At 45.8% G+C, this 23,945-nt stretch overlaps 1 protein-coding gene across 1 annotated transcript in view; it reads left to right on the plus strand.

Moving 5' to 3' along the window:
* Window positions 1–7,686, plus strand: part of LOC118380385 (dual specificity protein phosphatase 1) — a 7,928-nt gene extending 242 nt beyond the window's left edge. Inside the window, exons 1-4 of the mRNA XM_035767369.2 lie at window positions 1–469; window positions 687–829; window positions 1,287–1,506; window positions 5,886–7,686. The exon at window positions 1–469 is cut by the window's left edge and continues 242 nt beyond it. Coding sequence (XP_035623262.2) covers window positions 100–469; window positions 687–829; window positions 1,287–1,506; window positions 5,886–6,247 — 1,095 coding nt within the window. The 5' untranslated portion in view covers window positions 1–99 and the 3' untranslated portion in view covers window positions 6,248–7,686. The remainder of the gene's footprint in view (window positions 470–686; window positions 830–1,286; window positions 1,507–5,885) is intronic.
* Window positions 7,687–23,945: the final 16,259 nt, after the last annotated feature.

Consider the following 23,945-nt stretch of genomic DNA (forward strand, 5'->3'; position numbering starts at 1 on the left):
CTTGTGAATTAAGATAATTATAAAACCAGTTTCTATAGGAGCAGGTGACACCGACACCCAGGGTTTTATTTGCCATATTCCGCCCGCCGCCCTCCTACTATGGTGATAATGGAAGTCCCCAGCATCGATGCCATGTCCCTCCGCGGGCTGCTGGAGGGGGAAGACCCGGGCTGTCTGGTCCTGGACTGCCGCTCATTCTTCTCCTTCAACTCCTCTCACATCCCCGGGTCCACCAACGTCCGCTTCAGTACTATAGTCCGCCGGAGGGCCAGAGGGGGGCTGGGGGTGGGACACATCGTGCCCAACGAGGACACGCGGAACCGGCTCCTCTCCGGGGAGTATCAGTCGGTAGTGTTTCTGGATGATCGGAGTTTAGACTTCGGCCAAGTGAAGAAGGACGGGACTCTAATGCTCGCGGTGACAGCTCTGTGCCGAGACCCGTGTGGAGCCCGTGTCTTCTTTCTCACAGGTACATTTATTTGATTTGTTATAAACGTATTATAGTAGCTTATTTCTATATTGTTTACGGCCTCGTGGTAATAACGAACGGCGTACAACAGATGCCATAGTGTAGGCCTGCGTCAGTTATCCAACACAGACTGATCCAAAATAACCGCTTTACAGCTGTCACTGTTTATAACTATGGTAACAACAGTATCCTTACGTCCTATCTTGTCATTGTTTAGGTGGTTTTGACACGTTCTCCTCGGAGTATCCAGAGATGTGTACCAAGCCGTCAGCTCCACAGGGACTCAGTCTGCCCCTTAGCGCCCGTCCAGACAGCGCCGAGCCCGGCTGCAGTCCATGCAGTACACCGCTCTATGACCAGGTTGGTTTTCTTTAAAACATGGCTTTTCTATGTTATTACTGTTTAACAGCACTTTTGCCTTTATAATAAATAAACCAACGTCAGTGTGTCGTCAAAAACAATATATTCTGCCGTCTTAAACTAACCTCAATTTGGTAGGCTACATACAGGTGTAGGCTACATACAGGTGTAGGCTACATACAGGTGTAGGCTACATACAGGTGTAGGCTACATACAGGTGTAGGCTACATACAGGTGTAGGCTACATACAGGTGTAGGCTACATACAGGTGTAAGTATTGATAGGATATGACATTGTTTTCTGTTCGTATCTTCATCACCTTCTCCAATAACACTGTGACATGTTATTACTCTCAAAACAATGTCAATGTGTCATCAAACTATAGATGTGGACATCTTAGACTATCTTTACTGTGGTGGTTGACTGTTGTCGGTCCTGTTCCTCTCCTCCTCTCCAGGGGGGTCCAGTGGAGATCCTTCCCTTCCTCTACCTGGGCAGTGCCTACCATGCCTCCAGAAAGGACATGATAGACATGCTGGGTATCACTGCTCTCATCAACGTATCAGCTAACTGCCCCAACCACTTTGAAGAGTCCTTCCAGTACAAGAGTATCCCCGTAGAGGACAACCACAAGGCTGATATCTCCTCCTGGTTCAATGAGGCGATAGAGTTTATCGGTGAGTGTCTTTACATTAAGGTCATTTAGTAGACATTCCTATTCAGAGCGACTGACAGTCTATTCAGCTTCAGGTAGCTGGGTAAGAAAACATATTGAGACCTTGGAACTATAAGGTTCTATCTGAGATGTTTGTCAAAACAATTGCTATTCACATTTAACTGATCTTTAGATGTTTTCTTCATATATCTGTGAAGTTTGATATTTTTCAAGGTACATTTTAGGTGGGAAAAAAACAGAACATTCTAGTTGAAATGTTTATCAGCATTCAACCATTTGAGCTCTCAGGTCTTCAATCCAATCGCAAGCCTGAATGAATACAGACGGACCAATGAGAATGTCTTTGCCACCTCCATCTAAGGGAGGTCTAGGCTGGTCTAGGCTATAGTCTAGCCATCAATAATGGCACGCGAACAACAAAACAACACTGTCAAGACATCATAAAGTAAATTATGTTGTCACATCGTTGTTCAGTGACGACAGTCATTTGTCTGATGATCAATCTGGGTAAAATAGTGTTACTCTTTCATTTAGTGGTTCTTCTGTAGCTCAGTTGGTAGAGCATGGCGCTTGTAACGCCAGGGTAGTGGGTTCGATTCCCGGGACCACCCATACGTAGAATGTATGCACACATGACTGTAAGTCGCTTTGGATAAAAGCGTCTGCTAAATGGCATATATTATTATTATTATTATTATTTATTTATTTAAATCGTTACGGAACATGTCAAATTCAGAAGTGTCAGAACCTTACGGCTGAACCCAGATAGTTCAGAGCCATAAGGTTCTGGGTTCAGCCGTAAGGTTCTATGTATGATTGCACCCCCTAATAAAATGGGATTTGGAGATGTTGATACTCTGCACATTAGGCACCTTTCAGTTGAGGACTTTAATGGGTTATGAAAGAAGAATTCACTACAAAACAGATGTGGGATGTGAAAGCATTGATGCTTTGCGCAGGTCACAATATCACAGTCGTTGTAAGTCGCTACCTAGTTCAGTTTGAATTCTCTCATAGCTCTAGATAACTGTCAAACATAGGACACAATCACCAAGCAAGGCAACCACAGCTGTAGTCATAGAAGCTATTGGCTTGGCAGGGAAAAACAAACAACTACAACTCAACAGCCAACCCCTCCCTCCCCCTCTCAACAGCCAACCCCCTCCCTCCCCCCTCTCAACAGCCAACCCCTCCCCCCCCTCTCAACAGCCAACCCCCCCCCTCCCTCTCAACAGCCAACCCCCTCCCTCTCAACAGCCAACCCCCTCCCTCTCAACAGCCAACCCCCCCTCTCAACAGCCAACCCCCTCCCTCTCAACAGCCAACCCCCTCCCTCTCTCCATCTCTCTCTCCTCTCCTCCTTTCAACGTCTTGGATTTAAATTGAAAAAAGTTCCTTCCAAACCCAGAGCAACTGTCTGATCCAGGACTCCCTGCTCCACCACAATGGTGGTGACATCATCACAGCCCATCCACCCCTCTACTAGACCCCCCCCAGTTTAAAGAGGTTGTCCCTTTTCATGTGGGAGCCACCAAGCAGACCCAACAGACCCAGGCGGCCTCTGCTTTTGTAGCAGGCAGCCAGAGAGAGGTCCCAAATGGCATCTTATTCCCTTTATAGTACAATGCCCTGCTCTAAAGTAGTGCACTATATAGGGAATATGGTTCCACAGGGCTCTGGTCTATAGTAGTGTACTATATAGGGAATATGGTTCCACAGGGCTCTGGTCTATAGTAGTGTACTATATAGGGAATATGGTTCCACAGGGCTCTGGTCTACAGTAGTGTACTATATAGGGAATATGGTTCCACAGGGCTCTGGTCTATAGTAGTGTACTATACAGGGAATATGGTTCCACAGGGCTCTGGTCTATAGTAGTGTACTATATAGGGAATATGGTTCCACAGGGCTCTGGTCTATAGTAGTGTACTATATAGGGAATATGGTTCCACAGGGCTCTGGTCTATAGTAGTGTACTATATAGGGAATAGGGAGCCATTTGGGGTGCACCCAGAGAGAGGCTGGTGGTTGAATGCAGCTCCCTCTCCCCTCCATCTCTTTGTTTTGTCGGGACAAAAGGTAGTTTTCTCCACCAGGCTCACGGCCGGCCTTTCTCCCAGATTAATAACCCCAGCAGGGGGGCAGCCAACCCCCCTTTGTCCCCGTCTGCCCCCCTCTCCTTGGGGAATAGCTCCGCTGATCACACCCCCACCCCCCCACAGAACCATCTAACTGCCCTCTTCCTGGATTAATGACTTGGGGCCGTTAGCAACACCATTAGTTAGCAACACCATTATTTAGCAACACTATGGAGGGTGATTTGCAACTGAAATAACCTACTTTTCGATTGTTCACTTCCTGCTGTGGTTCAGTAGGCCTACTGACTGAGCAAAGAGGATGTTGGTCACTTCCTGCTGTGGTTCAGTAGGCCTACTGACTGAGCAAAGAGGATGTTGGTCACTTCCTGCTGTGGTTCAGTAGGCCTACTGACTGAGCAAAGAGGATGTTGGTCACTTCCTGCTGTGGTTCAGTAGGCCTACTGACTGAGCAAAGAGGATGTTGGTCACTTCCTGCTGTGGTTCAGTAGGCCTACTGACTGAGCAAAGAGGATGTTGGTCACTTCCTGCTGTGGTTCAGTAGGCCTACTGACTGAGCAAAGAGGATGTTCAACTTCTGCTTGCCTTGAGAACAACATTTTGTGTGCCCGAACAACCGGAAAAACCCTTAACAAAGTCCAATGTGAACAAAAACATCACAAAATGTTGTCATAATAAATGGGGTGGCCCAGTGGTTAGAGTGTAGAGACGGCAGGTTAGCCTAGTGGTTAGAGTGTAGAGACAACTGGTTAGCCCAGTGGTTAGAGTGTAGAGACGGCAGGTTAGCCCAGTGGTTAGAGTGTAGAGACGGCAGGTTAGCCCAGTGGTTAGAGCGTAGAGACGGCAGTTTAGCCTAGTGGCTAGAGCGTAGAGACGGCAGGTTAGCCTAGTGGTTAGAGCGTAGAGACGGCAGGTTAGCCTAGTGGTTAGAGCGTAGAGACAACTGGTTAGCCCAGTGGTTAGAGTGTAGAGACGGCAGGTTAGCCCAGTGGTTAGAGTGTAGAGACGGCAGGTTAGCCCAGTGGTTAGAGCGTAGAGACGGCAGTTTAGCCTAGTGGCTAGAGCGTAGAGACGGCAGGTTAGCCTAGTGGTTAGAGCGTAGAGACGGCAGGTTAGCCTAGTGGCTAGAGCGTAGAGACAACAGGTTAGCCTAGTGGTTAGAGCGTAGAGACGGCAGGTTAGCCTAGTGGCTAGAGCGTAGAGACGACAGGTTAGCTTAGTGGTTAGAGTGTAGAGACGGCAGGTCGTTGTAAACTGAAAGGCAGTTGTTCATAGGCAGGTCATTGTAAACTGAAAATAAATGTGCCAACTTTTCCAGCTGGGAAGCATTGTTAATGTAACTTCTATACCAACAGCTACTTGTTAGTATAACTTCTATACCAACAGCTACTTGTTAATGTAACTGCTGTGGCAACAGCTACTTGTTAGTATAACTGCTGTGGCAACAGCTACTTGTTAGTATAACTGCTGTGGCAACAGCTAGGCAATGGTGATATATGCCAGTTATCTACCACCTATATCCAAAGCGATTGGTATTTTATTAGGATCCCCATTGGCTGTTGGTATTTTATTAGGATCCCCATTGGCTGTTGGTATTTTATTAGGATCCCCATTGGCTGTTGGTATTTTATTAGGATCCCCATTGGCTGTTGGTATTTTATTAGGATCCCCATTGGCTGTTGGTATTTTATTAGGATCCCCATTGGCTGTTGGTATTTTATTAGGATCCCCATTGGCTGTTGGTATTTTATTAGGATCCCCATTGGCTGTTGGTATTTTATTAGGATCCCCATTGGCTGTTGGTATTTTATTAGGATCCCCATTGGCTGTTGGTATTTTATTAGGATCCCCATTGGCTGTTGGTATTTTATTAGGATCCCCATTGGCTGTTGGTATTTTATAAGGATCCCCATTATCTGTTCCTCAAGCAGCAGCTACTCTTCCTGGGGTCCACACAGAACATGACATAATACAGAACATTAATAGACAAGAACAGCTCAAGGACAGAACTACATACATTTACAGTCATGTGTGCGTGCATTTTACGTACGTTTGGTCCCGGGAATCTGACACACTACCCTGTTATTACAAGCACCATGCTCTACCAACTGAGCAACACAAAGGACCGATGGTATTGGTATTCTAACACAGTCAAGAGAAACCTTTCAGAAATCTGCCAATAACTTATACAACTGTCTCACACTTACAGAAGAACTAAGTTGAATATGTTGTATTGATACATAGTTGTACTAATCTCCCCTCTCCTTCTCTCTCTCTCCTGTAGACTCCATCCGTAATAAAGGAGGTCGTGTGTTTGTCCACTGCCAAGCCGGCATCTCCCGCTCCGCCACCATCTGTCTGGCCTACCTGATGAGGACCAACCGCGTGAAGCTGGACGAGGCCTTTGAGTTCGTCAAGCAACGCCGCAGCATCATCAGTCCTAACTTCAGCTTCATGGGCCAACTGCTACGGTTTGAGTCCCAGCTCCTGGCTACTTCATCCTGCTCGTCGGAAGCCGGGAGTCCTGCCCTGGGGAAGAGCAGTACGGTCTTTAACTTCCCCGTGTCTATCCCCGTCCACGGCTCTGCTGGACACGGACAGCTCTCCTTCCTCCACAGCCCCATCACCACCTCACCAAGCTGCTAGGGGGAAGAGTAGGATCAGATGGAGGGCTGTCTGTCTTAGCCTGGACTTGAACTGAACTATCACTATTGGTGTCGAGTCGTTGTGCCTGTACTGTAACAATATTAGTCGTGACAGGGTCATTGACCATGTACTGTCAGTGTCACTCAACTACAGGTGATTAATCATTGAGTTTTGAATAGACATTGAGCTCTAGAACTGATGGAACCCTCATTGTTGCCCTTCCTGGTGTAAAGGTCATAAAGAAGTGATCCTGGCATCACAGGACAAAAGGGCTCAATTTTGGAGAGACGAACCAAGTGGCCTAGTTTATGGGTTCAATCCACAGATCTGCCCTATCGACTTGAAAGGAGTTTCTCTCGCTACCAATATGACAGTATGGTTATCGCAGCATCCTCTTCTGAAGGAGAATGATACCCACAGATCTGCCTAGAATACCTCAACTTCTAGGAAGAGACAGAGAAGTCAATGGCTGAAGGAGACTGGGGGAAAAGGGTCAATTCTTTAAAGGAAGTTTAGAAGTATTTTAATGGGATGAAGAGAAGAAGTTGTAGTTCAAAGAATCGTTGTCAAAGATGCAAAGTTATTTAACGAGACGGGCAGCTTTTGATAATCACATGTTTTTTTTGTTGTTGACCTGACAACTCAAAATGGGCAAGTAAACCCTCCCTTGGTCACTCACAGACAGTTGTCATATTTATTGCTACCAACTAGACTCTCAGGAATCATGAATTACTTTCAATGTCCCACAGCTTTGTTCACACAGAGACAAACTGTCTTCCTGAGGGAATCCCGCTAATGCCTCGGCAAACGACACCGGTTTGGATAAATCACTCCTCAGACTCTTTATTGTTGACAAACAATTAATGTATCTCTGATCTCTGGCCAACCGGCCGGCTCGGAAAGTGCCAGAAGGTTTAGTTTAAAGTGGACTGGAAAGCCCCATTCAAATGCAAATGTATGCCTTTTATAAAATACCATGAGACCCTGAAAAACCTGACAATATTGCAGGAAACAGCCAACCAACCATCAGATACCTCTGACACACCACTATGCCTCTGAAGTGCTAGCAGCTGTTAGCTAACGCTAGCTCTGTTAGCATCATGCTAATTCTGTTAGCGTCATGTACTGTTAGCAGCTGCTAGCTCTGTTAGCATTATTGGCCTGCTAGCTCTGTTAACATCATGTACTGTTATTAGCAGCTAGCTCTGTTAGCATTATTAGCATGCTAATTATGTTAGCAATTTGTACTATTAACAGCTCTGGGAGAGTCAGAACCCCTAAAGCACTAAGACGGGGATCAGACTCACCAGAGACTGCTGTCTGTCTGATTACCTATGTGATATTTATTGATCTAAAGTAATATATTTCTTACATCTATTTTTGCAAATGTTTGTTAGTTGTTTTTGATACCTCTGAATAAATCTAATTTGTCTTTTCTACTTCATTGCTGAACTGTGTCTTCAATATATTAGACCCAAATAAGCCACAATCTATGTTATATACATAAAGATAGGATTTCTTTTTATTGAACTAGGTAAGTCAGTTTAGAAAAAATCTTATCTTCAATGACGGCCTAGGAACAGTGGGTTAACTGCCTGTTCAGGGGCAGAACGACATATTTGTACCTTGTCAGCTCGGGATTTGAACTTGCAAACTTTTCGGTTACTAGTCCAACGCTCTAGTATAGTTCCTGTATAGTTCCCATACCTAGTATAGTTCCCATACCTAGTATAGTTCCCATATAGTTCCCATACCTAGTATAGTTCCCATACCTAGTATAGTTCCCATATAGTTCCCATACCTAGTATAGTTCCCATATAGTTCCCATACCTAGTATAGTTCCCATATAGTTCCCATACCTAGTATAGTTCCCATACCTAGTATAGTTCCCCTACCTAGTATAGTTCCCATATAGTTCCCATACCTAGTATAGTTCCCATATAGTTCCCATACCTAGTATAGTTCCCATACCTAGTATAGTTCCCATACCTAGTATAGTTCCCCATACCTAGTATAGTTCCCCTACCTAGTATAGTTCCCCTACCTAGTATAGTTCCCATACCTAGTATAGTTCCCCTACCTAGTATAGTTCCCATACCTAGTATAGTTCCCATACCTAGTATAGTTCCCATACCTAGTATAGTTCCCCTACCTAGTATAGTTCCCATACCTAGTATAGTTCCCCTACCTAGTATAGTTCCCATATAGTTCCCATACCTAGTATAGTTCCCATACCTAGTATAGTTCCCACCTACCTAGTGTAGTTCCCATACCTACTGTAGTTCCCCTACCTAGTATAGTTCCCCTACCTAGTATAGTTCCCATACCTAGTATAGTTCCCCTACCTAGTATAGTTCCCATACCTAGTATAGTTCCCCTACCTAGTATAGTTCCCATACCTAGTATAGTTCCCCTACCTAGTATAGTTCCCATACCTAGTATAGTTCCCCTACCTAGTATAGTTCCCATATAGTTCCCATACCTAGTATAGTTCCCATACCTAGTATAGTTCCCCTACCTAGTATAGTTCCTGTATAGTTCCCATACCTAGTATAGTTCCCATACCTAGTATAGTTCCTGTATAGTTCCCATACCTAGTATAGTTCCCATACCTAGTATAGTTCCCATACCTAGTATAGTTCCCCTACCTAGTATAGTTCCTGTATAGTTCCCATACCTAGTATAGTTCCCATATAGTTCCCATACCTAGTATAGTTCCTGTATAGTTCCCATACCTAGTATAGTTCCCATATAGTTCCCATACCTAGTATAGTTCCTGTATAGTTCCCATACCTAGTATAGTTCCTGTATAGTTCCCATACCTAGTATAGTTCCCATACCTGGTATAGTTCCCATACCTAGTATAGTTCCCATATAGTTCCCATACCTAGCATAGTTCCCCTACCTAGTATAGTTCCCCTACCTAGTATAGTTCCCATATAGTTCCCATACCTAGTATAGTTCCCATATAGTTCCCATACCTAGTATAGTTCCCCTACCTAGTATAGTTCCCATATAGTTCCCATACCTAGTATAGTTCCCATACCTAGTATAGTTCCCCTACCTAGTATAGTTCCCCTACCTAGTATAGTTCCCCTACCTAGTATAGTTCCCCTACCTAGTATAGTTCCCCTACCTAGTATAGTTCCCCTACCTAGTATAGTTCCCCTACCTAGCATAGTTCCCCTACCTAGCATAGTTCCCCTACCTAGTATAGTTCCCATACCTAGTATAGTTCCCATACCTAGTATAGTTCCCATACCTAGTATAGTTCCCATACCTACTATAGTTCCCCTACCTAGTATAGTTCCCCTACCTAGCATAGTTCCCCTACCTAGCATAGTTCCCCTACCTAGTATAGTTCCCATACCTAGTATAGTTCCCATACCTACTATAGTTCCCCTACCTAGTATAGTTCCCCTACCTAGCATAGTTCTCATACCTAGTATAGTTCCCCTACCTAGTATAGTTCCCCTACCTAGCATAGTTCCCCTACCTAGCATAGTTCCCATACCTAGTATAGTTCCCATACCTACTATAGTTCCCCTACCTAGTGTAGTTCCCATACCTAGTATAGTTCCCCTACCTAGTATAGTTCCCATACCTAGTATAGTTCCCCTACCTAGTATAGTTCCCATACCTAGTATAGTTCCCCTACCTAGTATAGTTCCCATACCTAGTATAGTTCCCCTACCTAGTATAGTTCCCCTACCTAGTATAGTTCCCCTACCTAGCATAGTTCCCCTACCTAGTATAGTTCCCCTACCTAGTATAGTTCCCCTACCTAGTATAGTTCCCATACCTAGCATAGTTCCCCTACCTAGTATAGTTCCCCTACCTCGCAGACTGTAGTTCCCCTACCTAGTATAGTTCCCCTACCTAGTATAGTTCCCCTACCTCGGAGACTGTAGTTCCCCTACCTAGTATAGTTCCCATACCTAGTATAGTTCCCCTACCTAGTATAGTTCCCCTACCTAGTATAGTTCCCCTACCTAGTATAGTTCCCCTACCTAGTATAGTTCCCCTACCTAGCATAGTTCCCCTACCTAGTATAGTTCCCCTACCTCGGAGACTGTAGTTCCCCTACCTAGCATAGTTCACATACCTAGTATAGTTCCCCTACCTAGTATAGTTCCCCTACCTAGTATAGTTCCCCTACCTAGTATAGTTCCCCTACCTAGTATAGTTCCTATACCTAGTATAGTTCCCCTACCTAGCATAGTTCCCCTACCTAGTATAGTTCCCCTACCTCGGAGACTGTAGTTCCCCTACCTAGCATAGTTCACATACCTAGTATAGTTCCCCTACCTAGTATAGTTCCCATACCTAGTATAGTTCCCCTACCTAGTATAGTTCCCATACCTAGTATAGTTCCCATACCTAGTATAGTTCCCCTACCTAGTATAGTTCCCCTACCTAGTATAGTTCCCCTACCTAGTATAGTTCCCATACCTAGTATAGTTCCCCTACCTAGTATAGTTCCCATACCTAGTATAGTTCCCCTACCTAGTATAGTTCCCATACCTAGTATAGTTCCCCTACCTAGCATAGTTCCCCTACCTAGTATAGTTCCCCTACCTAGTATAGTTCCCCTACCTAGTATAGTTCCCATACCTAGCATAGTTCCCCTACCTAGTATAGTTCCCCTACCTAGTATAGTTCCCCTACCTAGTATAGTTCCCCTACCTAGTATAGTTCCCCTACCTAGTATAGTTCCCATACCTAGTATAGTTCCCCTACCTAGCATAGTTCCCCTACCTAGTATAGTTCCCCTACCTAGTATAGTTCCCATACCTAGTATAGTTCCCATACCTAGTATAGTTCCCCTACCTAGTATAGTTCCCCTACCTAGTATAGTTCCCATACCTAGTATAGTTCCCATACCTAGTATAGTTCCCCTACCTAGTATAGTTCCCCTACCTAGTATAGTTCCCATACCTAGTATAGTTCCCCTACCTAGTATAGTTCCCCTACCTAGTATATTTTTGGTGCCTGGAAAGTCAGGTGTCCTGTTCTGAGGTTCAAGACGAAACAAAACAGCATTTATTTTGTTGGTATCAACTGGATCAGTGGAAGTTCTATTTCTATTTTTACATGTTGATCCAGATGACGATCTTTACAAAAATCAAAGGCGTGATTGTGGACATGTGAAGACATCTGACATACTAAGAAGGCAGATGGCCTGGTCTGAGGTTCCTTTGTGAAGTAAAGTTCCCATTCCAAGTTGTGACCCCACACATTCTGCTGGGTTCTAATGCAATGGAATCTCCCTATACTGCATCGGAACTCCCCCTGTATAGAATCCCTGGGGCCTGACATATGGGATCCATTTTAATGTCTCCCATTGTTTAGACAACACAGTGTTGCCCTTCTCCCCACTGAAGTGATCACGGGCCAAGCTGGCAGCAGTCTGGGGTACCATTAACACACACACACACACACATATATTAAGGAGCCCCCTCCCCATCCCTCCTCCACACACCCCTTTGGAGGCTAAAGAAGAGCAGCTGCAAAGCGTTTGGGAAAAGTGTGAAAAGTAAACATAAGAAAACTAAAGAGCCTTGTGTCCCCTTTCTCCTCTGCTGTCCGCCTGGCCCTCTGTTCTCCTCATGACCAATGAGAGATGGAGGGGTGTGTGCATGTGCGCGTGTGTGTGTGTGTGTAAGGTCTTCTAGTGCAGGAATACAATACCCCTGTCCTATATCCAGGGAAGACCAGTTCCTCTCAGTGGAACCCCTGTCCTTTATCCAGGGAAGACCAGTTCCTCTCAGTGGAACCCCTGTCCTATATCCAGGGAAGACCAGTTCCTCTCAGTGGATCCCCTGTCCTTTATCCAGGGAAGACCAGTTCCTCTCAGTGGAACCCCTGTCCTTTATCCAGGGAAGACCAGTTCCTCTCAGTGGAACCCCTGTCCTATATCCAGGGAAGACCAGTTCCTCTCAGTGGAACCCCTGTCCTTTATCCAGGGAAGACCAGTTCCTCTCAGTGGAACCCCTGTCCTTTATCCAGGGAAGACCAGTTCCTCTCAGTGGAACCCCTGTCCTATATCCAGGGAAGACCAGTTCCTCTCAGTGGAACCCCTGTCCTTTATCCAGGGAAGACCAGTTCCTCTCAGTGGAACCCCTGTCCTTTATCCAGGGAAGACCAGTTCCTCTCAGTGGAACCCCTGTCCTTTATCCAGGGAAGACCAGTTCCTCTCAGTGGAACCCCTGTCCTTTATCCAGGGAAGACCAGTTCCTCTCAGTGGAACCCCTGTCCTTTATCCAGGGAAGACCAGTTCCTCTCAGTGGAACCCCTGTCCTTTTGCATATTTTTGATACTGAATGTTATCAGATCTTCAACCAAAACCTAATATTAGATAAAGGGAACATGAGTTTACAAATAACAACAAATAATTATACTTATTTTATTTATTTAATTCACAAAATTATGCAACACCCAATGCCCCTGTGTGAAAAAGTAATTGCCCCTTAGACTCAATAACTGGTTGTGCCACCTTTCGCTTCAATGACTCCAATCAAACACTTCCTGTAGTACCAAGTGGAACCCCTGTCCCCTCACCAGTTGGTAGAGTCCTTGTAAGTTCCCGCCATAGTTTACAATTCCCGGGATCAGTCCACCTTTAGCATCAATGACTCCAACAGAACACTTCCTGTAGTTGTTGGTCAGTCCACCTTTAGCTTCAATGACTCCAATCAAACACTTCCTGTAGTTGATCAGTCCAGCTTTAGCTTCAATGACTCCAACAAAACACTTCCTGTAGTTGTTGGTCAGTCCACCTTTCGCTTCAATGACTCCAATCAAACACTTCCTGTAGTTGATCAGTCCACCTTTAGCATCAATGACTCCAACAGAACACTTCCTGTAGTTGTTGGTCAGTCCACCTTTAGCTTCAATGACTCCAACAAAACACTTCCTGTAGTTGATGATCAGTCCACCTTTAGCTGCGATGACTCCAACCAAACACTTCCTGTAGTTGATCAGTCCACCTTTAGCTTCAATGACTCCAACCAAACACTTCCTGTTGTTGTTGATCAGTCCACCTTTAGCTTCAATGACTCCAACCAAACACTTCCTGTTGTTGTTGATCAGTCCACCTTTAGCTTCAATGACTCCAACAAAACACTTCCTGTAGTTGTTGGTCAGTCCACCTTTAGCTTCAATGACTCCAACCAAACACTTCCTGTAGTTGTTGATCAGTCTCTCAGTTGTCTAGCATGAACTGCTCGTTTCAAGTCCTGCCACAACGTCTCACTTGGGATTAAGTCTAGACTTTGACTAGGCCACTCCAAAACTTCAAATGTGTTGCTTTTGAACCATTTTCATGTAGACTTGATTGTGTGTTTTTGGATCATTGTCTTTCTGCATGACCCAGCCGTGGTTCAGCTTCAGCTCACAGACAGATGACCTGATACTCTCCTGTAGAATTCACTGATACGGAGCAGAATTCATGGTTCCTTCTAGAAACGCATCCCCAAACCATCCCACTACCATCACCATGCTTGTCCGTTGGTATAAGGTTCTTACTGTGGAATGCAGTGTTTTGGTTTTCACCAGACATAATGGGACGTGATACGGGTGGGTGCTGCTATTGTTGACCAGTGAGCTGAGATAAGGCGGCCTAGCAAAGACTTATAGATGACCTGGAGCCAGTGGGTTTGGCAACGGATATGTAGTGAGGTCCAGCCAACGAGCATACAGGTCGCAGTGGTGGGTAGTATATAGCTATTTGTAGCTATTTGTAAATGACATCGCCGAAGTCAAGGATCGGTAGGATAGTCAGTTTTACAAGGGTATGATTGGCGGAATGAGTGAAGGAGGCTTTGTTGCGAAATAGGAAGCCAATTCAATATTTAATTTTGCATTGGAGATGCTTAATGTGAGTCTTGAAGGAGAGTTTACAGTCTAACCAGAAACCTAGGTATTTGTAGTTGTCCACATATTCTAAGTCAGAACCGTCCAGAGTAGTGATGCTCGTCGAGCGGGAGGGTGCGGGCAGCAATCGGTTGCACTTAGTTTTACTAGCATTTAAAAGCAGTTGGAGGCCACGGAAGGAGTGTTGTATGGCATTGAAGCTCGTTTGGAGGTTTGTTAGCACAGTGTCCAAAGAAGGGCCAGATGTATACATAATGGTGTCGTCTGCGTAGAGGTGGATCATAGAATCACGAACAGCAAGAGCGCCATCATTGATATATACAGACAAAAGAGTTAGCCCGAGAATTGAACCCTGTGGCACCCCATAGACGCTGCCAGAGGTCTGGACCACAAGCCCTCTGATTTGACACACTGAACTCTATCTGAGAAGTAGTTGGTGAACCAGGCGAGGCAGTCATTTGAGAATCCAAGGCTGTTGAGTCTGCCGATAAGAATGCGGTGATTGACATTGTCGAAAGCCTTGGCCAGGTCAATGAAGACGGCTGCACAGTACTGTCTTTTATCGATGGCGGTTATGATATCGTTTAGGACCTTGAGCGTGGCTGAGGTGCACCGTGACTGGCTCGGAAACTGGATTGCACAGTGGAAAAGGTACGGTGGGATTTGAAATGTTCAGTGATCTGTTTATTAACTTGGCTTTCAAAGATTTTAGAAAGGCAGGGTAGGATAGTTTGGGTCTAGAGTGTCTCCCCTTTTTAAGAGGGGAATAACCGCAGCAGAGCATGATGGATATAGGTCTATAACAGTTTGGGTCTAGAGTGTCTACCCCTTTGAACAGCTTTCCAATCTTTGCGGATCTCAGACGATATGAAAGAGAGGTTGAATAGGCTAGTAATAGGTGTTGCAACAATCACAACGATAATTTTAGAATGAAAGGGTCCAGATTGTCTAGCACAGCTGATTTGTAGGATCCCGATTTTGCAGCTCTTTCAGAACATCAGCTGTCTGGATTTAGGTGAAGGAGAATGGGGGGAGGGGTTGGGCAAGTTGCTGCAGGGGATGCTGAGATGTTAGCCGGGGTAGGGGTAGCCAGGTGGAAATCATGGCAAGCCGTGGAAAAATGCTTATTGAAATGATTGATTATTGTAGATTTATCGGTGGTGACCGTGTTTCCAAGCCTCAGTGCAGTGGGCAGCTGGGAGGAGACGCTCTTATTCTCCATGGACTTTACAGTTTCCCAAAACATTTTGGAATTAGTGCTACAGGATGTATATTTCTGTTTGAAAAAGCTAGTCTTAGCTTTCCTAACTGACTGAGTATATTGGTTCCTGACTTCCCTGAAAAGTTGCATATCACGGGGACTATTCGATGCTAATGCAGAACCCCACAGGATGTTTTTGTGCTGGTAAAGGGCAGACAGGTCTGGAGTGAACCACGGGCTATATCTGTTCTTAGTTCTATATTTTTGAATGGGGCATGCTTATTTAGGATGGTGAGGAAAGCACTTTTGAAGAGCAACCAGGCATCCTCTACTGACAGGATGAGGTCAATATCCTTCCAGGATACCCGGGCCAGGTCCATTAGAAAGGCCTGCTCGCTGTAGTGTTTTATGGAGCGTTTGACAGTGATGAGGGGTGGTTGTTTGACAGAGGACCCAGTACACACGCAGGCAATGAGGCAGTCATCGCTGAGATCCATGTCCCAGTTTAGGTCACCTAACAGTGCGAACTCTGAAGATAGATGGGGGCGATCAATTTACATATGGTATCCAGGGCACAGCTGGGGGATGGGTGGGTGGGGGGGGGTCTATAACAACAGTGAGAGACTTGTTTCTGGAAAGGTGTATTTTTAGAAGTAGAAGTTTGAATTGTTTGAGTACAGACCTGGATAGAATGACAGCCCCCTTTGACAGTTCTATCTTGTCAGAAAATGTTCTAGTTCTATGTTCTATGTTCTAGACTGGGGATCCATCCAGGTGCTTTTCTGGCAAACTTGAGTCAACTTGTTGTTGTTATTTGTAAACTCAGGTTCCCTGAGTTCCTTATCTAATATCAGGTGTTGGTTGAAGATCTGATAACATTCGGTATCAAAAATATACAAAAGTAGAGAAAATTAGAAAGGGGGCAAATATCTTTTCACGGCGCTGTCTGGTTCTCAGAATGGTAGCTGGCAAGTGCTCACCCCGCCAACCAACCACAGACAAGCTGGGAGTTCGGAATGCTATGTGCCAGGTGAGAAGTGCTTACCCCGCCAACCAACCACAGACAAGCTGGGAGTTCGGAATGCTTATGTGCCAGGTGAGAAGTGCTTACCCCGCCAACCAACCACAGACAAGCTGGGAGTTCGGAATGCTTATGTGCCAGGTGGGAAGTGCTCACCCCGCCAACCAACCACAGACAAGCTGGGAGTTCGGAATGCTATGTGCCAGGTGAGAAGTGCTTACCCCGCCAACCAACCACAGACAAGCTGGGAGTTCGGAATGCTATGTGCCAGGTGGGAAGTGCTCACCCCGCCAACCAACCACAGACAAGCTGGGAGTTCAGAATGCTATGTGCCAGGTGGGAAGTGCTCACCCCGCCAACCAACCACAGACAAGCTGGGAGTTCGGAATGCTATGTGCCAGGTGGGAAGTGCTCACCCCGCCAACCAACCACAGACAAGCTGGGAGTTCAGAATGCTATGTGCCAGGTGGGAAGTGCTCACCCCGCCAACCAACCACAGACAAGCTGGGAGTTCGAATGCTATGTGCCAGGTGAGAAGTGCTCACCCCGCCAACCAACCACAGACAAGCTGGGAGTTCGGAATGCTTATGTGCCAGGTGGGAAGTGCTCACCCCGCCAACCAACCACAGACAAGCTGGGAGTTCAGAATGCTATGTGCCAGGTGGGAAGTGCTCACCCCGCCAACCAACCACAGACAAGCTGGGAGTTCGAATGCTATGTGCCAGGTGGGAAGTGCTTACCCCGCCAACCAACCACAGACAAGCTGGGAGTTCAGAATGCTATGTGCCAGGTGGGAAGTGCTCACCCCGCCAACCAACCACAGACAAGCTGGGAGTTCAGAATGCTATGTGCCAGGTGGGAAGTGCTCACCCCGCCAACCAACCACAGACAAGCTGGGAGTTCGAATGCTATGTGCCAGGTGGGAAGTGCTCACCCCGCCAACCAACCACAGACAAGCTGGGAGTTCGGAATGCTATGTGCCAGGTGGGAAGTGCTCACCCCGCCAACCAACCACAGACAAGCTGGGAGTTTGGTGACATATGTGCTACTCCCCTTTCTCTCTCTCCCCTCATCCGTTCACCCTTCCTCTCCCTCCTCTTCACCCCCCACTTATCCTCCTCCCAGCCTCCTGTTCTTTTGTGTCTTTTCACTTCCTGTTGTTAAGGATGAGGTCACAGGAATAAGGAGGAGATGTGTGTGTGTGTGTGTGTGTGTGTGTGTGTGTGTGTGTGTGTGTGTGTGTGTGTGTGTGTCACCTCATTGGCCCATCTTTAGAAGCAGACGAATGTGAGAAAAAACCTTCAGTCAAATCACACACAGGACAGAGAGGAGGATCACACCGTTTGGTGTGTCAACACAGTGACAGACAATGTCCAAACCGTTGAAAGAGGAAATGGTAGCCTCTTAATGTTGACAGCCTGTGACCAGCTTGACCAGCTTGGTGCTGTGAACCACCTGGAAAATATTAGACTAATTTACTTCAGTATAATCTATACTACTTTTCATCACTTTTTATCTCCCGATAAAGTTACAGTGTTTTATAATTGTTGTTGTTGATTGTTTGTTGTTCATGGTGCTTCTTTGTTGCTATGGAAAGAAACTAATATTTGGCCATAGACTAGAAAGTGTTAACTCAGTGAGAGTCTCTTTGGTAATGAGCGCCATCAGGACTGTGAAAGAGAATAATGGCTGGCTATTGAATCCGACACTACTGGAATTCTTATCTTCACATTGCCAAAACCTCATCATCTCTCAATAACTTCAAAATGAAGACTGGGGGTCAGCCTGATGAACCAAACTACTCAGTAATCTCCTCCATGAAGACTGGGGATCAGCCTGATGAACCAAACTACTCAGTAATCTCCTCCATGAAGACTGGAGGTCAGCCTGATGAACCAAACTACTCAGTAATCTCCTCCATGAAGACTGGGGGACAGCCTGATGAACCAAACTACTCAGTAATCTCCTCCATGAAGACTGGAGGTCAGCCTGATGAACCAAACTACTCAGTAATCTCCTCCATGAAGACTGGAGGTCAGCCTGATGAACCAAACTACTCAGTAATCTCCTCCATGAAGACTGGAGGTCAGCCTGATGAACCAAACTACTCCGTAATCTCCTCCATGAAGACCGGGGAACAGCCTGATGAACCATGAAGACTGGGGAACAGCCTGATGAACCAAACCACTCAGTAATTTCCATGAAGACTGGGGATCAGCCTGATGAACCAAACTACTCAGTAATCTACTCCATGAAGACTGGAGGTCAGCCTGATGAACCAAACTACTCAGTAATCTACTCCATGAAGACTGGAGGTCAGCCTGATGAACCAAACTACTCCGTAATCTCCTCCATGAAGACCGGGGGTCAGCCTGATGAACCATGAAGACTGGAGGTCAGCCTGATGACCCATGAAGACTGGAGGTCAGCCTGATGAACCAAACTACTCAGTAATCTCCTCCATGAAGACTGGAGGTCAGCCTGATGAACCAAACTACTCAGTAATCTCCTCCATGAAGCCTGGAGGTCAGCCTGATGAGCCATGAAGCCTGGAGGTCAGCCTGATGAACCAAACTACTCAGTAATCGCCTCCATGAAGACCGGAGGTCAGCCTGATGAACCAAACTACTCAGTAATCTCCTCCATGAAGACTGGAGGTCAGCCTGATGAACCAAACTACTCAGTAATCTCCTCCATGAAGCCTGGAGGTCAGCCTGATGAGCCATGAAGCCTGGAGGTCAGCCTGATGAACCAAACTACTCAGTAATCTCCTCCATGAAGACTGGAGGTCAGCCTGATGAACCAAACTACTCAGTAATCTCCTCCATGAAGACTGGAGGTCAGCCTGATGAACCAAACCACTCAGTAATCTCCATGAAGACTGGGGATCAGCCTGATGAACCAAACTACTCAGTAATCTCCTCCATGAAGACTGGGGTCAGCCTGATGAACCAAACTACTCAGTAATCTCCATGAAGACTGGGGATCAGCCTGATGAACCAAACTACTCAGTAATCTACTCCATGAAGACTGGGGATCAGCCTGATGAACCAAACTACTCAGTAATCTCCTCCATGAAGACTGGAGGTCAGCCTGATGAACCAAACTACTCAGTAATCTCTTCCATGAAGACTGGAGGTCAGCCTGATGAACCAAACTACTCAGTAATCTCCTCCATGAAGACTGGGGATCAGCCTGATGAACCAAACTACTCAGTAATCTCCTCCATGAAGACTGGGGATCAGTATGATGAACCAAACTACTCAGTAATCTACTCCATGAAGACTGGGGGTCAGCCTGATGAACTAAACTACTCAGTAATCTCCTCCATGAAGACTGGGGGTCAGCCTGATGAACCATGGAGACTGGGGATCAGCCTGATGAACCAAACTACTCAGTAATCTCCTCCATGAAGACTGGAGGTCAGCCTGATGAACCAAACTACTCAGTAATCTCCTCCATGAAGACTGGAGGTCAGCCTGATGAACCAAACTACTCAGTAATCTCCCTGAAGACTGGGGGTCAGCCTGATGAACCAAACTACTCAGTAATCTCCTCCATGAAGACTGGAGGTCAGCCTGATGAACCAAACTACTCAGTAATCTACTCCATGAAGACTGGAGGTCAGCCTGATGAACCAAACTACTCAGTAATCTACTCCATGAAGACTGGAGGTCAGCCTGATGAACCAGACTACTCAGTAATCTACTCCATGAAGACTGGAGGTCAGCTTGATGAACCAAACTACTCAGTAATCTACTCCATGAAGACTGGAGGTCAGCCTGATGAACCATGAAGACTGGAGGTCAACCTGATGAACCAAACTACTCAGTAATCTACTCCATGAAGACTGGAGGTCAGCCTGATGAACCAGACTACTCAATAATCTCCTCCATGAAGACTGGAGGTCAGCCTGATGAACCAAACTACTCAGTAATCTACTCCATGAAGACTGGAGGTCAGCCTGATGAACCAGACTACTCAGTAATCTCCTCCATGAAGACTGGAGGTCAGCCTGATGAACCAAACTACTCAGTAATCTCCTCCATGGAGACTGGAGGTCAGCCTGATGAACCAGACTACTCAGTAATCTCCTCCATGAAGACTGGGGGTCAGCCTGATGAACCAAACTACTCAGTAATCTCCTTCATGAAGACTGGAGGTCAGCCTGATGAACCAAACCACTCAGTAATCTCCATGAAGACTGGGGATCAGCCTGATGAACCAAACTACTCAGTAATCTCCTCCATGAAGACTGGGGGTCAGCCTGATGAACCAAACTACTCAGTAATCTCCATGAAGACTGGGGATCAGCCTGATGAACCAAACTACTCAGTAATCTACTCCATGAAGACTGGGGATCAGCCTGATGAACCAAACTACTCAGTAATCTCCTCCATGAAGACTGGAGGTCAGCCTGATGAACCAAACTACTCAGTAATCTCTTCCATGAAGACTGGAGGTCAGCCTGATGAACCAAACTACTCAGTAATCTCCTCCATGAAGACTGGGGATCAGTATGATGAACCAAACTACTCAGTAATCTACTCCATGAAGACTGGAGGTCAGCCTGATGAACCAAACTACTCAGTAATCTACTCCATGAAGACTGGGGGTCAGCCTGATGAACCAAACTACTCAGTAATCTACTCCATGAAGACTGGGGGTCAGCCTGATGAACCAAACTACTCAGTAATCTACTCCATGAAGACTGGGGATCAGCCTGATGAACCAAACTACTCAGTAATCTACTCCATGAAGACTGGGGGTCAGCCTGATGAACCAAACTACTCAGTAATCTACTCCATGAAGACTGGGGGTCAGCCTGATGAACCAAACTACTCAGTAATCTCCTCCATGAAGACTGGAGGTCAGCCTGATGAACCAAACTACTCAGTAATCTCCTCCATGAAGACTGGAGGATCAGCCTGATGAACCAAACTACTCAGTAATCTCCTCCATGAAGACTGGAGGTCAGCCTGATGAACCAAACTACTCAGTAATCTCCTCCATGAAGACTGGGGGACAGCCTGATGAACCAAACTACTCAGTAATCTCCTCCATGAAGACTGGAGGTCAGCCTGATGAACCAAACTACTCAGTAATCTCCTCCATGAAGACTGGAGGTCAGCCTGATGAACCAAACTACTCAGTAATCTCTCCATGAAGACTGGAGGTCAGCCTGATGAACCAAACTACTCAGTAATCTCTATGAAGACTGGAGGTCAGCCTGATGAACCAAACTACTCACTACTTAGATTTCACCTCCTTCTTTAAAGGCCAAATGTAGACTGTTAAACAAGAACACTGTCCATATCAGATTTCTCATATAGTTTATGGCCCAACATATTCATGGCGGCTGTGCCTGATGTCCTTCGCGATGGGCTATCTCATGAATTGATGTATTTGGGTGTATCTGGGGCTGATGATTTGTCAGTTGCCCTTCGTGCCTGCTCCCATACCCTACAATTCTGTATCTCTTTGTGGCTTACTTGATGAGAAAAGCCACATTCCTGATTGGCAGATGAGTGGCAACACTGATTAGAAGCACCTGCTGCTCATTGGTTTGATCTTTATAAATGCTGTTTTGAATTAAAATATAATAGTACTTACACACTGAAGGCTGTAAAGCCACAAGGTCTGTGTACTTTATCCATGATGCAGTGAAAATAATGTAGAAACATGGAATAATGAAGTCAACTTTAGGAGATATCTTTTTGAGGGCATACCCATTACCCATTTTTGTTTGTCTGGATTTGTTTACATCCCTGTTATTGAGCATTTTCTAGTTTGCCAAGATAATCCATCCAACGGACAGGTGTGGCACATTAAGAAGCTGATTAAACAGCATGAACATTACAAAGGTGCACCTTGTGCTGGGCCACAGATGTCACAAGTTTTGAGGAAGCGTGCAATTGGCACACTGACTGCGGGAATGTCCAACAGAGCTGTTACCAGATGATTTAATGTTCATTTCTCTAACATAATGTTACGGTTTTCATCTGGTGAAGGGAGAGGAGGACCAAGGTGCAGCGTGGTAAGCGTTAATTTTAATAAACAAAACAAACTGAACACTGAAATGACAAAAACAATGAAGAGCGAGAACGAAACAGTTCTGAATACGCACAAAACAGAAAACAAACATCCACAACCAAAATTGGGAAAACGGGCTGCCTAAGTATGATTCTCAGTCAGAGACAACCAGGCTGCCTAAGTATGATTCTCAGTCAGAGACAACCAGGCTGCCTAAGTATGATTCTCAGTCAGAGACAACCAGGCGGCCTAAGTATGATTCTCAGTCAGAGACAACCAGGCGGCCTAAGTATGATTCTCAGTCAGAGACAACCAGGCGGCCTAAGTATGATTCTCAGTCAGAGACAACCAGGCTACCTAAGTATGATTCTCAGTCAGAGACAACCAGGCTACCTAAGTATGGTTCTCAATCAGAGACAACCAGGCTTCCTAAGTATGATTCTCAGTCAGAGACAACCAGGCTTCCTAAGTATGATCCTCAGTCAGAGACAACCAGGCTGCCTAAGTATGATTCTCAGTCAGAGACAACCAGGCTTCCTAAGTATGATTCTCAGTCAGAGACAACCAGGCTTCCTAAGTATGATCCTCAGTCAGAGACAACCAGGCTGCCTAAGTATGATTCTCAGTCAGAGACAACCAGGCTTCCTAAGTATGATTCTCAGTCAGAGACAACCAGGCTGCCTAAGTATGATTCTCAGTCAGAGACAACCAGGCTACCTAAGTATGATTCTCAGTCAGAGACAACCAGGCTACCTAAGTATGGTTCTCAATCAGAGACAACCAGGCTTCCTAAGTATGATTCTCAGTCAGAGAACACCAGGCTTCTAAGTATGATTCTCAGTCAGAGACAACCAGGCTACCTAAGTATGGTTCTCAATCAGAGACAACCAGGCTTCCTAAGTATGATTCTCAGTCAGAGACAACCAGGCTTCCTAAGTATGATTCTCAGTCAGAGACAACCAGGCTACCTAAGTATGATTCTCAGTCAGAGACAACCAGGCTACCTAAGTATGGTTCTCAATCAGAGACAACCAGGCTTCCTAAGTATGATTCTCAGTCAGAGACAACCAGGCTTCCTAAGTATGATTCTCAGTCAGAGACAACCAGGCTTCCTAAGTATGATTCTCAGTCAGAGACAACCAGGCTGCCTAAGTATGATTCTCAGTCAGAGACAACCAGCCTGCCTAAGTATGATTCTCAGTCAGAGACAACCAGGCTGCCTGAGTATGATTCTCAGTCAGAGACAACCAGGCTGCCTAAGTATGGTTCTCAGTCAGAGACAACCAGGCTGCCTAAGTATGATTCTCAGTCAGAGACAACCAGGCTACCTAAGTATGGTTCTCAATCAGAGACAACCAGGCTTCCTAAGTATGATTCTCAGTCAGAGACAACCAGGCTGCCTAAGTATGATTCTCAGTCAGAGACAACCAGGCTTCCTAAGTATGATTCTCAGTCAGAGACAACCAGGCTACCTAAGTATGGTTCTCAATCAGAGACAACCAGGCTTCCTAAGTATGATTCTCAGTCAGAGACAACCAGGCTTCCTAAGTATGATCCTCAGTCAGAGA

Source organism: Oncorhynchus keta, chromosome 30, assembly GCF_023373465.1.
Source record: "Oncorhynchus keta strain PuntledgeMale-10-30-2019 chromosome 30, Oket_V2, whole genome shotgun sequence".
Taxonomy (NCBI): Eukaryota; Metazoa; Chordata; class Actinopteri; order Salmoniformes; family Salmonidae; genus Oncorhynchus; species Oncorhynchus keta.